Source organism: Vigna umbellata, chromosome 5 (genome assembly GCF_029865625.1).
Source record: "Vigna umbellata cultivar VRB3 chromosome 5, Vumbellata_1.0, whole genome shotgun sequence".
NCBI lineage: Eukaryota > Viridiplantae > Streptophyta > Magnoliopsida > Fabales > Fabaceae > Vigna > Vigna umbellata.
The window spans coordinates 63,613,952-63,631,598 of NC_142169.1; the positions used below are offsets into that span (position 1 = coordinate 63,613,952).

General features: G+C 31.6%; 1 protein-coding gene across 1 annotated transcript; it reads right to left on the bottom strand.

The window, feature by feature from the left end:
- Positions 1 to 4,996: 4,996 nt before the first annotated feature.
- Positions 4,997 to 16,743, bottom strand: LOC124848622 (vesicle-associated membrane protein 722-like). The gene is made up of 5 exons (XM_047326346.2): positions 16,292 to 16,743; positions 13,704 to 13,845; positions 13,496 to 13,616; positions 5,684 to 5,746; positions 4,997 to 5,330 (listed from the first exon to the last, which is right to left on the bottom strand). Exons 1-5 carry the CDS (start codon positions 16,479 to 16,481, stop codon positions 5,181 to 5,183), a joined length of 666 nt encoding a protein of 221 aa, XP_047182302.1. The 5' UTR covers positions 16,482 to 16,743; the 3' UTR covers positions 4,997 to 5,180.
- Positions 16,744 to 17,647: the final 904 nt, after the last annotated feature.

A 17,647-nucleotide genomic window follows, 5' to 3' on the forward strand; every position in this document is an offset into this window, starting at 1 on the left:
TATCTCTTTTCTTTTCAAGCACAAGTGGAAACCCATGAAAAATGCACCACCATGATTTTTGTAAGAACTGACGTAATTTCAACTATTGTAGGTAGGTCTCTTTCGTAGACCAAGCACAAGGGCTAATCAAGCCATTCAAACAAAAAAGGAAAAACAAAACATCATCCGTTTTTTATATTATTCTTCCTTTCAGTAATTCATTGTATATATAATCAGTTATACTGTCAGCATATGTGTTTAGGGCAACAACCCAAATGGCACGCAAGCATGCTTTAGAAGTTTATTACAACAATATGTAAAGAAATCAAATGGTAATGGAAGAAAATTTCTTTTATACTTTTTTTTTTTGTTTTGTTTTGCCAAAATGAAATTTTGATTTCGATTCAAAAGACTAGAAAAATGTTTAAAATTTTCTGGAAAGTTGACCTGAAGGTAACCTACATCATCACATGTCATGCCTTCCATAATTGTCTCATGTTAGTTATATATTAATTTACAAGAGGTGGCAATTCAAAGGAATGCAAATGTTAATCTAAGACTAAAAGGGTATATAAAAAATCAAAACTTTCCTTGTTTTGTAAGGCAAAAAATAATGATTTTAAATTCTAAAAACTGTAAGAAAAAAAAGTAATATACTAATCGAATCAAAATTTATCGTTTAAAATTTTATTTTTATTTGTCTTTAATTTAAGATTAAAAGGGTATATAAAAAATCAAAACTTTCTTTGTTTTGTAAGGCAAAAAAATAATGATTTTGAATTCTAAAAAATGTAAGAAAAAAAAAGTAATACACTAATCAAATCAAATTTATCATTTAAAAAAGAGTATATTTAAAATTTTATTTTTATTTGTCTCATAAAGACTGCCAAACAATGCTATAAAAATTAACCATTAGCCAAGAATGGTGGTTACGTGAAGTATTTTGTTTGAGGAGTAAGTATGTGTGAGTAAGACACATGAATGGCATCTTTTGATTTGAAAAAAAAAAGGATATTAATAATGAAGTGTGGGAAGTAAATAATTTTATTTATTTGTTGTGATGGCAAAAAACATGATCTCATGGTATCATATGGTTGTAACGAAGCAGAAGAAAGCTAATTATCCAGTTTCCTTAATTGCTTTTATTTGAAGACTCTTAAGATAATGATGGGTAACATAGTTATTAAAAGAAAAAGACAGTGTTGTATTGATGAGAAATGAGGTTGAAATGAAAGCAAAGAATTTGATGAGCAGAAAAGGACAGAGTAATTTGATATTTTGCAATATGTTGAATTCATGGCAATAAGATTTGGTCCTACAAAAAGCTTTAGCCACCCCAAATCCTTACTTTTCATCCATAATTAAAGACTATTTTAGTTTTGGCTTGTTTGTGTGTAACCTCCAAAATGAACCATATGTGCAAGGAAAGAAACACACTAATGGACCTGTCTTTTCATGAAAACGATGAAAAAGATGAAAACGGTTTTGGGGAAAGACATTTATGATATGCTGTGCAACCTTGCAATCATGTCATTTTCAATAACTACACCCATTTATTTAAAGCTGATTTAGACCATTTCATGTGCTTGACCCTTCTCACAAGTTGTGTTTTTTATGCTTTTATTTATTTATTGTGGTTCTCATCCACATCTGGGTCAGTCTAACTTAGAAGCAAGGAATCAAAAACCATTGTTAGGTGAAACGTTGAATGGGGGAGATAGTGACAATTAATATACTCTTTTTTCTAATGCACCTCCTCATATATAAAATTCCACCTAGTGTATTGGATAAATGTTCCTTCTTTTTAATTCTTATGTGTAATAACATGTTTGTTATCATAGGTTGTTGAAAATCTTATATTCACTATAGCTCAAGATGAGCCACAACATGAATTATAATATATTAATAAATATAAATATAATATTTTTGTAAGATAAAATTGGATTTAAAGTCTATATCTTATATTAAAATCATTTAAATTTATCCTAATACAATTAGTAGTTTATTACATCTATCACATTATTTTTATATGATTATTATTAGACCACTCATTAATATTTAATGTAGGAGAAGTGTGTATGAGATTCCACATCAACAAAATGTATGATAAATTTATAATGTAAATAGATGTAAATCTCATTTTTTATGCTTAAAATACACTTTTTAATATATATAAATTTAGTCCATTATATCATGCTAACTTCTCTAAAACGTCTAACTATTTTCTGATTTTTTTTCTTCTCCACCTGACCCTGTGAACCAGCCTCCATGATGAAACAAGATCTTGACTTTCTCAAAATAGTTCTATAGGAGATTTCTATTAAAGTACATAGATAATAGTATATACATGTTTTTGAAAAAAGGTTATATTTGATAAGCGAGAATTGAATTTATTATTTAAAATGAAAGTTAAGCATTTCAAGGCTTCTTCCTATTTTGAAAAACTGGTCTAATGGATTGCAAGAACGTGTTAAAAGTGAAGCTTCGTAAGTGACAATGTCAAATTCACAACGGTTTTGTGGCTAATTTTTCTTCTTGTAATGTGTGTTGTTGTAGATAAATAACAATGGTCATAGTTGTTGGATGAAGAATTGTCGTTGATTGAAAGGGGTGATTTTCTTGCGTCATTTGATTATAAATTTGGGAGAGTGGTATAAGAAATTTTTGACTGACGTATATAGTTTGACTTCTTGGGTGAACTATTTAATAACAGAGAGAAGAGATATTAAAATCATCCATGCATGTTTTCTGATCAAATTTCTACTGGAATATAGCATTTGGTGTCTTTTGTGTTAACATGTGTGAACTATTAACGAAGCACACATGTTTGTAAGAAGTTCTAACAAAGAAAAGTTTGAATGGTTTGGGCCATGTTGACTAAGATAAAAGAATTGGGCCATTTAACATAAGAATTTTTGTTGATTGTAAAGAAAGGGAACTTTTCAACACACAATGCACGAGTTTGAAAGTTTGCCTATTTGACCCCTCAGGCAACATGCAACAATAATATGCTTGTAAAGTGTATTTTACTTTTCCAATTTTCTTCTGGAGACTATTGAATCATAAAACTTTGCCCAAATTTGTGTATTTTTAGGAAGGCGATGGATGATAATTTTGTTTAGTTTGTTCTTTCTTATTTTTAAACTTATGGGTTTACCAATATTAAGTATGTTTTAATAAGAGAGAAAAAATAAATTATTTATTATGCATGAAATGTGAGTGCTTTTACTAATGAACATGTGATGTTTTTACAACTATAGGAGAGAGATTTGAAGCTAACACTTCATGTAAATTATGCAAACTTTTCTATCACTGGTCAATCTTAGTGGATATCAAGCATGTGGTTATGAAATTAAATGCATTTTCTAATTTGAGTAGGTGATGCAGAACACGTGTCTTTTGATAACAAAATTAGTTAAATGTTAATGTAAAAAGTAGAGAATATTAAACAAGTTAATTGTGATTTGGATGTTAATCTTCATTAGCTGTTACTTAAAAAACTGCTAATAAAGAACAAAATAATTTGAAAAACACCTTTGGAACATTTTATTAATTGGTTAGTAAAAGCTGCAAATTAAAATGTTTAAATATAATTTTACTTGTATATGAGAGAGTTGAATGATTTATTTTTACAATTAAAAGCCAAAACCACTTATTTGGATTTTCAAAATTGAGGTAAAAATTTAGAAAGTAAATTAAAATTTTATTCAAGTTCGTTTTAATCGAATACGTTCTGTTGAAATGAAATTTTTTTCAAAGTGATTTTTTGTAATGAAATGCAATGTTTGTAATTATGAGAAAATAAATTGTCAGATCACACGGCAGAAAAAAAATGAAGATGCTTTGATGGTGAGAAGTTTCATAAGATTTCCCCCCTAAAACTTTGCTTTTATGACAGACTATTCTTTTTGACCAATTGCGCAAATGAAGGTGACTTGTTTTTTACATTTACATTATAGTATGACATTTGCAGTCTGTATTGAATGCTTAAGACTTTTTTTGTCTTCCAACAGTTTAAATATGTTTCCATTAAAATAGTATAAACATTACTAAAATACATAATACTTCTTATATATAATCAAGTTATACAGATAAATACATGAAAACTTCTTCGGCATTTACCTAAGAACTACATTTATTATTTTATTATTAGATATATATTTAAAGATTTTAAGTTATTGAAATTTATATCATCCATTTTCTACACTGAAACTGATAAATGGGTTTTTTTATTAATAGTTCTTCAACAAAACTGCTTATAAAGGATTTTTAAATCTAAAGATTACAGAAAATATAATAGTTTACTCTCTTTTCCTCACCTTATAATAATAAAAATTATTAGCAAGTATGATGAGAAAGTAAAAAGAGTAAAAAAATTAATGTATCGTAATAAAAAAAACTGAAACGCGATTTTAATTGGAAGCTGCCAGTAAGGCGTTTTCGAGAAATGCCCTGTGAGAAACCCAGCCCCCTCCCACGGCATCTGAACCACCAACCAAGTTGAATGAACAGAAAAAAACAATAGTGTTTAAAAAAATGTTATTAACGTGCTAAATGTTAGCGTAAAGAAGATTTCCAGCACCAAAAAGATGACACGACTAGCAGTATTCCAAACATGTATGACTCATGGTAACTACCATGTGATAAAAAAACTCAGACTAACACCAAAACAAAAATAATCTACCATGACTCAAAGTAAAACATACATTTGAAGAAGTGAAAACTAATATGTAAGTTTTCAATGAAATAAAACAAGGTGAGAGACTTAAATATTAACCTAAAACTCTCGCTATTATATACTGAAATAGAATCATATATTTCTGCTGTCAGCAATTTTCTTTGGTGCTACCAACCGACACTCTCACTGAAAAGTTTACTTCCAAGGAAATAGTAACCTTGGAAGGCCACAGATTCACTAGATATAAAGGTTGATAATGCAAAATGGCGTAAATGGAATCATTAGAAAGAATAAGATCAAATAACACATTTACATGATTGATGACAATAAAATGGAAACTGAACTTCAAATCGACAACCCAATTTATAAGTAGAATAAAGCATTTATAAGTAAAACAAAGCGACCAACATAAGACCTTTATCTATATCTATAACTATATTACATACAAACTCATGCGATACATAATTAGGATCTTTCCTCATATAATCTCAAGCTCGAAATAACATGATAAAGAGAATGGTGCCTATTTCCCACAGTTGAACCCACGACACACGGATAGGACTATTACAAGGATCAGTGCTATCAAAATTCCCAGGACAATGAGCTTCATCTTCATGTTTTGTAGCCACATTTTTCGACGGATTCTGGTTCCAGAAGTCCTGAAATCTTGTGCCTGAAAAATGTATTTTTCTTCAAAATGGTAAAATATAAATTTGCACTACCACATCCGTATCAAAGCCAAAAAAAATGAAAGCATACGGAAATCAGGATCCGAGACTTTTCTTAGATTTTTTGGCATGTGGAGAGAGAAGAGAGCGGAAAGTGGAATATATACAAATCATTTTTTAAATATAAAAGAGGATGTAACTAGATAGTCTGAAACAATGAAGACACCAAAACTGAGGAATCTCCTCTCAATATTTAGAAATATGCTATAGTTAGCATTCGCTTAAGAAATTATTAGTCCCACCAAAAGAAATAAATCTCCTTTCACATACATACTTCATAAACACAGTACATACTAACCTGGTTATGAAGGTTCTCTGTCTTATCCACCAGAAGCTCTATTTTTTCACCCCTGTCCAGAACCTACATTAAATTATAAATGTCAGTATAATTTGATCAAATGCCCTTATCTTATACATCAGACTTGTTGATCCAATTATAGTCAAAGGCCTGCAATAATGTTGTCTTGACTTGTCTTGGCATACGTTGATAAAAACGAACATTGTAAACACAGGTTGATAAGGTGCAGTAGTTCTAGGAAAGATATAATTTTGAAAATCACAGTGCACAAGCATATCAAACAAAAATGAGATAGGCCGGCATCAAAACTTGCCAGTTAAACAACAAAAACAGAGAGAAAACTAAAATAGTTAATATATAAACATCAGAAATAAAGTGGTTTCTAGTATTACAATAAATAAATAAAATGACCACTGATGCATGTCAAACCCATTTTTATCTGTACATTTCTGCAGAAAGCTTCTGCTAAGGTTCAAAGAGAAGATACAACAAGGAACATGAAATGAACAAGCAACTACGACCAGTGAATTTATGATGATAAAGTCAGAGAATACAAGGGGAAAGTTGCGTACAATGACACCTCCCCCCAAACATTTGGGAAGGAGACTGGTGTACGTTAGCTTTAGCGTACATAAGGTAAATTTATCTTGGCTTTCTTTGAAATTTCGAACGCTTTTATTGCATATTCGTTGTGATAATCTTACTTCTGCAGTTGCAATAGTTATAATTAGTTTGAATTTCTGCATCGCATAGTATGAGTACCCAAAACTATTTTGCTAGTACTTCATACCCCCCGTATTTTTAGGTTTTCAATAAACCCCCAATCGGCAGTATCTCTTTTCTAATCACCAGGATCAGACCTTAAAGTTTCTTTCATCACAATATAATAGCAAAATGTAATATTGGGGTATGAGAAAAAAAAAATTAAAATTAATCCAACTGCCCAAGGAATAGAAGGAAATAACGCTTCCAATTGTCAAAGAATTCAAATATTGCGATCGGCCTGATCCCAAAATGAAATAAGCTAACGATTGCAATTAATACAAGGCAAATAATTGGAACTACACATGCACAATAATGCTCAAAACTCATTAGAAAAAAAAAACTTCAAAAACTAGATTATGGCTGCAGTAAACAGGGTGGAAATATACACAAAAGGTGCTGAATGCAATGCATATAATTTATATTATAATCAGAAAACAAATAAATTAAGACACCAATAAATGCAACAGGGAGCTGGACTAGACAACATTGTCGAAGCCTAGAAATAGTTAGAAATGAAATTAAAAGGTGTTATATGAAAATGCTGCATTTAGGCCAAGGCTAACGGTGAGCAATAGCTGCCGGACAAGTAATAGAGTAACATAGAACAAAGAAATCAGACAACTAGAGCTACTTTTGTCAAATAGGTGAAGAATTGAGTCAAGTAATAATACAATGAACAGAGCAGAGACACATACCACAAGGAACTGAACAGAAAAGTACTGGGCAGCTAGAATTGACTGAAAAAATGAGAGAAAGGCCCAGATTTGGCTGCCTGACAATTGCAAGGTTTCTGCCAGAATTTAAAAAACAGGTAGAATAGAAAGCAGAATTTTCTTTGAATGAACCAGGATTTCTAACTTCAAAATCATTAAATGGAAAAAAGATTGACAATGGAGCCAGAATAACCATATGTGTGCACAAAACAGGCTTTTCAGTCCAGCTTAGTGGGATGACCATGAAGGACACGATCCCTGCCACTACACACACTGCAAAAACATAATACGATGCAACTAATGCTGCAGCTAGGTGCCATTACATGCCGCTACAGTATTAACTATGAATTATTAGAGAAACAGGTATCACTATAACACCTATTATTAAGTAATTTAGCCTGCTAATGCAAAAGGTACTCTATGTATCTAGTTCACAGCTCAGTACTTCTGTTAGCAAATTCTGGCTTATTTACGAAAATGGAGCAGTTTTGGTTTGTTAACAAATTCTGTTAACAAACATAGACGTTATGATTTTTGCATGAAGTTGTGCCCGTGGGGCGATTTCTCTCTTCTTTTTTAAATATCTGATTACGTTTTAAAATATATTTAATGTGTATTTATGATTTGTATTAGAGATGATTTAATTTTTTAAATTTAATTGTGAATAAATTTAGTAAATAGTTTATTTTAATATTGTAATTATTATTTAAGATTTTAATTATTAATATTTTAAATTTTTGTCAACAGAAAGCAATTTTGGGAGATTAAAAATAATAATGATAACATAAAATGTATAATGTCATAGTAATAGAATATTTGAAATGAAAATACATTATAGATTAATAACCACAATATAAATATTTATACGTGTGAATCAATGACACAAGGTGGCCTTCTAAGTTGTCTACTAGGCCTTTTGTGTGCTCTATATTCAGTGAATGGGTCATATGGCAGTGCAACTGGCATGCGAAATTGTTGTTTAATATTATCGTCATTGTCACCATCTTGCTCTTCATCCTGTCCACTTTCATTATCAATCAATGTGAAGACATCGAAAATAATCTATAGGTGGTATTGGATTGTATGCAAGAAGTGTAGTTGTAGAGGTTGGGAAGATATTATGAGACGGACTTGAAAAAAAGTTGGGTTCAAATGGAAAGATATTGTATGTGGAAAGGGAACTTATTGAGATGAACATGGTGTGAAGATTACCCATGTATCTGAACATTGGTGGTGTTTGAAAATTAAATTGAGCAGCATATTACTACTGAAATTGTTGGGCAACAAAGGAATATCCAATATGTTCATATTGTGGAGGGGTTTATAGAGGCTCCCATGGCATGTCATATTGTTGAAAATGTAACGACTAGTTTAGTTTTATAAAGACTGCATTATAAAATGTATTAGAAAATGAACTTATATTGTCATCTCATATTTGATGTTTGTTGAGGTGTTATGTGAAAGATAGTTTGTAGAATGTAGCATTGCATATACTATGAAGTATCACACAAATGGCTATTTCTACTAAAATTATTTTCTTCAATTAGACCGTTATGCTAGTCATTCCACATTACTATCCATTTTTATGATATTGTGACCAATATCTATTTGTTCTTCCTCTCATGTCTTCTTTAGGAAGCTTATATGAGTTTAATGGGTTAGTAGGAATAGATTGGCCAAGCTCAAATTGTCACATGACTCGTCAACTTAATGAAACTCCACTATGACAACATGAGAAGAACAATTTTGCAGCTGACAAAGGGGATGTGAATAGTAATCAAAGTCCTGACGTTATTTCTACTATAAGGAATCCCCAAATCTTAAAACAAAAATGGTGTAAACATGATGAGTCTCGAAAAGGAAATAAAAAACTAAGTGGAGAAATATGTAGTTATTGTTTATTAATAACCTCTTTTGGTTTTATGTGATCAAATGTGTTACTAAGAGCTCAAGGGAATGAGTAAGTGTGTTTATCTTTTGTGATGGATGAGACCACCTATCACAGTAATAATTAGTTAGAAAAATAATAAAATTACGATACAAATTAAAACTTAAAACAATAGTGTATGACAAGAAACATAACCTTTCTGCCAAAGGAAAACGAATACTTGCAACAATTTCCTGAGCAGTTAAAGGTTCAAAGCTAGAGATATACATTTGGATTGTTACTATTGCAAATTAACACTAGGCTCAACCGTCCGCATGTATATTTCCAACTATTGAACCTTTAACTACTAAAGAAATTACTACCAATCTTGGTTTCCTTTTAGCTAATGGGTTATTTTTCATAGCATATACTATTGCTTTAAATTTTAACCAGCATCATAACTTTTTGATTTTTTATAGGATTAAATATGTTTTTTTATCCCAAAACTGTTTACTAAAATGGTATGTTGTTCCTGCTTCAAAGAATGTGTCAATTTCATCCTTAACTTTATAAAAATATATAAAATGTCCTCAACAGAAACTAATAGTTAGAGTCTCCCTCTCCTCCTTGCAACTCTATTGGGGTTCTTAGGTTTTGTGTTCAAGGGTGAGGGTGGAGGTCGTGTGGGCCCTATATGCAAGTTATGCATGGCGGTGAGCGAGGGTCTATTCGTGGAGACCATGATGGAGTTTGTGGAAAGGGTATGGAGTTGGACAGAGTGGGACAAGGTGTGATTCAGCTCAACGACGCTGCAAAGGGTGGGAAAGTGGTTGGGAGAAGACTTTTAATCTGACAGATCACTCTAACTGCAAATTCCTTTCATTTCAATGGCTTTTTGCACTTATAAAACAAACCCCTACCACTACCCTTCAAATTCATCATTCCATTTTTGCGACTCCGAAACCATATTCTTATTGTCCCTTCAAAATGTCACCCTCAACCCTCTCCCACAAATCCCACAGGGCAATAATATACTCCCCAATTTCCCTTTTCTGGTTTACCCAAAACCCATTTCAGAAAGTAGGTTTCGCTCCCTTGATGATGGGGTGGAAGAAGTTTCTAGAACCATGTGGGAACAGCATGAAGAAGAAGCAGAAGCAAAATATGAGAAGGATGGATGCACGGTAACAGACACCTCAAGAGCCTTGTGTAACTAGAGGTGAAAGGCGAGGTCGAATTCCATGGCCTCCACAATGCCAAGGAGAGAGAGGGAGTTGGAGTGAGGAGAAAGAGAAAGAGAGAGAGAGATAGTTGTGGGGAGGAGAGGGAGACTTTAATGTCGTTAGCTATTGTTTGCTATTGAGGACATTTTACATTCATTTATGAAATATAGGAACGAAATTGGTACATACTTTGAAGCAAAGACAAAATACATTTTAGTCAATACGAAAAACATATTTATCCCATTTTTATAACTAAGTATTATTGCTTATAGGTGGTCTTGTCCCAAACAGCAGACAAGCACACCTACTTATTCCCTTCAACTCTTACGTAGCACATTTGACCACATATAACCAAGAGGTTAATAATAAACAATAATCACATTTTTCTCCACTTTGATTTTTTTTAGACTAATGCATATATCATTTTTTTCAGTTTTTATGGACTTCTTATCGTAAAAATAACGTCAAGCCTTTGATAACTATTTATGTCCCTCTGTGAGCCACGCAGTTGTTCTTCTCATATGCTTTGCCAAAGTGAAGTTTTACCAGTTGACCGAGTCAAGCTAATTTGGGTTTTGCCAATATATTCCTATTGACCTATTAAACTTAGATAAGCTTCATAAAGAAGACATGAGAGGAAGAAAAAACAGATATTGACCACTACATTATAGTCGGAATGGTCATTTGCGTAATACTTCACAATATATGTAATGGCATATTCAACACACTATCTCATACATAACACCTCAACAAACATCAATATTAGGCGATGTTAATTCATTTTCTAATGCATTCCATAATACATTATTTATTCAAACTATATTAACCATTGTGTTTCCAACAATATGACACTTCAACAACCACAACCCCACCACGATATGAACATATTGGATCTTCTTCTAATTTCAACCGCCATATGGTGCTAATTTAATTTCCAAATACCACCAATGTTTAGATACCTAGGTAATCTTCACACCATAACTAGTTCATCTTCATCTCAACAAGTTCCTTCCACATACAACATCTTTTACTATGACAATATATATTTTAAGTTATCATTATTATTTTTAATTTTCCAAAATTCTTTCTATTGACATAAAATTTGAAATATTAATAATTACAATCTTAAAAATAATAATTACAACATTAAAATAGACTATTTACTAAAAAATTCAATATTAAATTAAATTTAAAAAATTACATCATCTCCAAATAAAACCACAAATACAAATTAAATATATTTTTAGACTGTAATAAAAAATAAAAATAAAAGAGAGAGAGAGAGAGAGAAATCGTCCAAATGCACAACTTCATCAAAATAAATAAATAAAAAATCACAAGTCGTGAAATGCAGCATGACTTCAAAAAATAAAAAAAGGAAACTAAAAACCTTTGCATCGACATAACTTCAACCCAAACATAAAAAGTGTAAAAACATTGAATTCCTCTTTCCCATCACAACTTCAGTTTGAAAAAAAAAAAATGTTCCAAGCCAAAGTCATGCTTTAAAGCATGACTTCAAAAAACAAATCAGATGCACTCAGTAGTCTTTCGTATCACAACTTTAGATATAACAAAAAGCAAATAATTTGTTATCACAAAAGTCATGCCAGGAAGCACCACTCGTTTTTTCAAGGTTAAAGTCATCCCTCGTCTCACGATTTACGCATTCTTGTATTTTTTTTAAAAGTACCCATTTACGTATAATCAAACAAAAACTACACCATTTTCATAAATAAGCAACTAAGTTTCCGATTGTTTTCTACAGCTACTATAGGTATGTCTACTGTCATGTTCTCTACAATCTGTGTTGGGAAACTAAAAACGCCTGAGTTAAAAGGACTTCAACCCAAACATAAAAATGTAAATACACTGAAGTCCTCTTTCCAAGCACAACTTCAGTTTGAAAAAAAAAAATCTTCCAAGCATGACTTCAAAAAGAAAAATCAGATGCACTGAAGTTATCTTTCGTATCACAACTTTAGATACGATAAAAACCAAATAATTTTAAAGTCGTCCCTAGTCTCACGACTTACTCATTCTTGTAATTTTTCTAAAAGTGCCCATTTACATATAATCAAACCAAAACTGCACCATTTTCGTAAATAAGCAACTAATTTTCCAATAGTTTTCTACAGCCACTATAGATATGTCTACTGTCATGTTCTGCTACAGTCTTGTTGGAATACAGTAAGTTTGAGAAAAGTTATCTGCCTAATTAGGTTTTGTACAGAACTACTCAGTAGTTACATGTTTCACATAAATATGAGTTCTCACCTTATTTTCTCTTAGTTTTCTCACAGTTCCTATCATTTTTCTTTAACAACTTTTGGTCCTTAAAATAAATAACTGGTGACCATTACCAAATTGAAAGACAACATTATCTTCTCTCAACCTACTCTAATACCCTTGATTCCTGTCAAGTATCAACAGCTGTTAAAAACTTATGCTTACTACTGAGGAAACAAGTAGGTGGAAAGGTCCCTTACCTAACCCCCCACAGCTCAATAGAAACAAACTTTTTTCATCTAAATGAAGAACCGGAACTCACTTGGCCATAAGCATTTTACACAATCCAACAATTATTATTCTCTATCAAAACAGAGCCTTATTTCAGTCTTCTTGCAATGACATGACAGCACTCAGTTTTATAAATGCTTTCTTGTAAACCTTATTTTACTGTAGCAGCGCTCAGCCTACTAAAACCATTACAGACTCTAAAACCTAGACAGTAGAGAGAAAACATGGGAAAGAGTTTCAACATAAAATGGAAATGGAGAACTTAGATTTCGGATTAATCTTCCAACTACCCTGTCTTGGCCTCTTTTTGCCAATTATGCAACCTAGCTACTTGAAGATTACAATAAATAATCTCATTGTCTTTCTAGTTGTATGTCACATATACAAACCACCACCCTTTAAGGGAGAAGAAGATTTGATAATCACTTTCAGATCCCAAATGTAATAAAGACAATATCTACATACAGGTATGTCAGATCACTATCCAATATGCCTAAGCTTGATCAGACCAAATACCAATGCGTCACAAGCACAATCCATGAACTTCATACAAGATAGACTCGTGTTCAGTTTTGCAGACATCCATTCAATGTTGTTGTCTTATTTATTCTGGGAATTTAGACATTCACAGTAATGTTTATTGATCGGAAAAAATGATTGTACCCATCGATCTCTTCAGTTTACTACCATCTTAAATTAGTGCAATTAAGTAGTTCATGTGTACCTTTTCAATATTCTCCATCATGACACCTTTAACTTCAGAAACCTGAGCTTTCACCTTCGCAAGCTTGTTGACCTCTTCGGGATGATCAACACAGTACTGCATATGTTCCTTTAACTTTGGCCTGGACACAAACCTTAACACATTAGCTAATACAGCAATATAAACCCACTGCCTTACACTTTAAAAGCTTAGAACAGAAACATAATACCCAAATTCCTTGTTAAAGCTGTTCGCAGGAGCTGTGGCGGCCCTTCCTCCACCATATTTTGACACAAAATCATCTTTGACACGCTCTAAAAAAGCCATGGGCACTTGCCTTCCAATTGATTCATCAGCAACAATACAATATGCTACAAAATTCCAAAAGTAGGACATTTCAGAACTACCAAACTTCAAAATTTTAAGCTTCACTTATGCAAAGCAATATCAGTTGATAAAACTAGAAAAAAGAAATCCCAAAAATCAGAAACACTGCATGGTTATCAATCTTAGATAACATAGATTTGTGGCCAGAACCTCCAAAGACAATAGTAAGATAATGGATAATTGGATGACTGCCATTCTGAATCTTTTATACAAATTAAATAATTTTACTTCAGATAGAGATGATTGAAACAAAAATTTAAGATAAATTAAAGTCTTGAGCTAAATAACAATTCAAAAATTATATTGTTATTTTTAATTTCGAATAATCCTTACAGTTCTATAAGACAGAAGTAGAGAACACTTCTTACAAAATAATTACCTGAAGAATGGAATTAAAAATCTACTTTGTTAATGTGGGATTGTTTTCACTGCTTCATGTCTTGTGTATTCCTAGACTTATGGAAACACGCCAGCTTGTCACAGCATGTGTTAACAATATATTAAACCATTTTGTATGCATCTTAATAGAATTTGGATACTCCCCTGAATTATTGTTAACCGGAGAGGTCCTGTTTAATAAATTTTAACAATTTATTATGGTTACTACTTAATATATATGTTGAAATAAAAATTAGAATTAAATATGTTTTTGATCTCTTAACTTTTAATGAAAATTGAAATTAATCATTTTTTAAACTTTGGTCCAATTTATTCCTCTAACTTTATAAATGCATGAATTTAGTCTTTTTAACCAAATTTTCTTAAGTTTATTTGACGTTTCAAATGTGTTTTATAATAGCATTTGAGTTATTTACACCTTTTGGCACATTTTCGCTTCAATATTAGTTTAGAAATGTGTTTGAAACATTAAATAAACTAAACAAAATTAAGTTAAAATTACTAAATCCACGCATTTATAAAGTTAAGAGACTAAATTGGATCAAAGTTTTGAAGATAGACTAATTCTAATTTTCACTAAAAGTTAAAGGATCAAAAACATATTTATCCCTAAAAACTAACAAACTCACTAGACCAGGCATGCATGCTACCCAATTTACTTTCATAGTTTTAACTGGTTTTTATTTCAACAGTGGATTAAGTGAAAATTAATAAACATAGTAAATGGCTAGGGTTTCTTAAACAAGACCTCTCAATAACATAAAGTACAAGAGTATCCAAAAATATAATACATTATATACCAAAAAACTATATTATATTATACCAAAAATATAATACATTATATACTCAGGTATTCTTATTATAAATTATAATAACTAGAAGATGTGTTTCCTGTCAATATCTTGGTTGGCTTCTTAATGGCCGATATAAACTCTTTTGATATGTATGCAATGGAGAACAAAATTCAGGAGTTAACTGATATAAAACACTTGATGATAATTTACACCAAATTATAACAATTTATAAAGACAAATACTACGAAAAATTATTAGTAATGTACTTATGATATTTATCTTATTTTTATGTTTATGCATTGTATTAATAAATTAGCATCTTTTACATATTATAATTTTAACATACATTCCCAAGAAAATATATTATGAAGCAAACACATTTTAGTTATTCCGAAGAATATAAAAATATATCCCCCACGTAACTTTAGTTATTAACCAAACACGTTTATTTAAAAATAAGCAGACATGTTGGCCCAAAGGAATGTAATCCTAGGAAGAAATTAGATAACTCAAAGTAAACTCAAAAAATTTAAAAAAAAAAAGGGGTGACCGACGCTACAACAGAAAAACGGAAGACCGTAGACAACACTTGCGTGAGACCGTGAGGAAAAAAATACCAGCATGGAAACTGGATCGCGTTACGGATAACAAGCACAACAGAGGAATGGCGTGCAGAACTTCGATCGGTTGACTGCAACTATGTCGACTAGCATTGCATCAAAAGGATTGTGTAAAAACAGATAAGAATGTGAGAGATAACAGAAAAGAGTTTTGAACGAGGGATTTCGAACTCAACACACTACTGATGAAAAAGAATGATTTCACACAATAATCCTCCAAAAACAAACACAAGAATAGGAAATCCACAAATATTCACAATTCTAGGCATGACATCTGCAAAACCAGAGCGCTCCCCGATTCAACTAAATTTGATACCACCACAACGGTTATGTGTCGCGAACCATAAACAACTTCGCACAGGAATAATACCAAAGCTGAATAACCATTTCATTCCCCCAATAACTACAAAACACATTCCTAAACCACGTAACGAATACAATCCACGTGTCTCTCGGTCTGTTCGCAAGTTTTACGCACACGAACAACGCAAACTAGTTTCACCAACAAAAGGAAACTTAAAATAAACGATCTAGAATCAAATTCAGCACAAGCAACAAGCACGAAGAACATCATCACAAAAACTGAAAGAAAAACAAAACACAGAAAAAATACATACTGTAGCCATTGTCGACGAGGTAATTGAAGGTGTGAGCGTCGCAATTGTAGGTGAACTTGTTGTTAGTGGTAGGAAGCTTCTGAAGGCACTGGAAGGCGATGGAGTTGAAGTTTCCGCTGAATTCGGTGTACTCCGCGAGAATTACCGTTCCACGAGACACGAACGCGTAGATCAGAGACTTCTGCCCCATCGATGAGAATCTGAATTGAGTGTTTGGTAGGGTTTTGGAGTTCGGTTGTTGCAAGAGAGATCTGGAAACAGTACCGCAGTGGTGACGGTGTCACGCTTTTGCTCAATCCAACATCCAAATCGAAATTCTTCTTTCACACACGCTTTGTTTGGGATTTGTTGAGAGAGAAAGAGGAAGAGGCAAAGGAGAACAGGGAAGGGGGTTTACGAAAGCGGTGAGAGAGAGGGAGAGAGTGGTCATAGGGAGGTTTTAACTTTCTGTGAACCTGTTATTACAACGCATGTCAGAATTCTCTGTTGTAACTTTTTCTATTTTCCAATGGTTAATATGGTTTCGTTTCGTATTTATCAAATTGGCATCATTTGACAAATTTTATTATTTAGCTTCTTTTTCATATTTTTTTCGTTATGATTTTTCAATTATAATTCATCTTATGCTATAACCTTGTCATTTAATTATTAATTGCAGTGACATTAGCATGACATTTGATGAGTATAACATAAAATGAATAATAAAATGTACGAACATTCGAAACTGTAGTATTGAATTATGTGGAATTTTAAAATTAAAAAGGCTAAAGAAACTAATAATCAAATATTTAAATATATGATACAAATTTTATTCTTGTATATACACGGATATATTGTTAAATATATAATACATTCTTTTTGTTTATAATAGCGCCTGAAATGGTTTTACGTGTTTTGGTGTGTCTTTAAATTATTCTAATCTTACAAAAAGTTGTGGATAAGCTTGTTCTCTATAAGTAAGTAGAAATAATGTAACATTCTAAATTAATAAAGATCATCTATTAATTTAAAACATTTATAATTTCATATTAAATATAAAACTATACAAGTAATGGATAAATATTGTAATACATGGAGTCTTTAGTTATTTAAAAGTGAAATTAAGCCTGTAATTATTTATTAAAACGAAATAAACTAGTTAAAATGATACTTAATACCCAATTTCCTTTGAAACTCATAAAAACTAATAATAATTTAAATGGTTATTTAATCAGTGAGATGAAACGTGTCATTGACCTTATCTAAAGTACATAATTGTCATATAGATATAAGCATCTTTGGAAATGAAAAAACGGTAAAGTTATGTCACCTAATTGAATATGTAGAGTGTACATCCATCAACACGATATTTGGTGT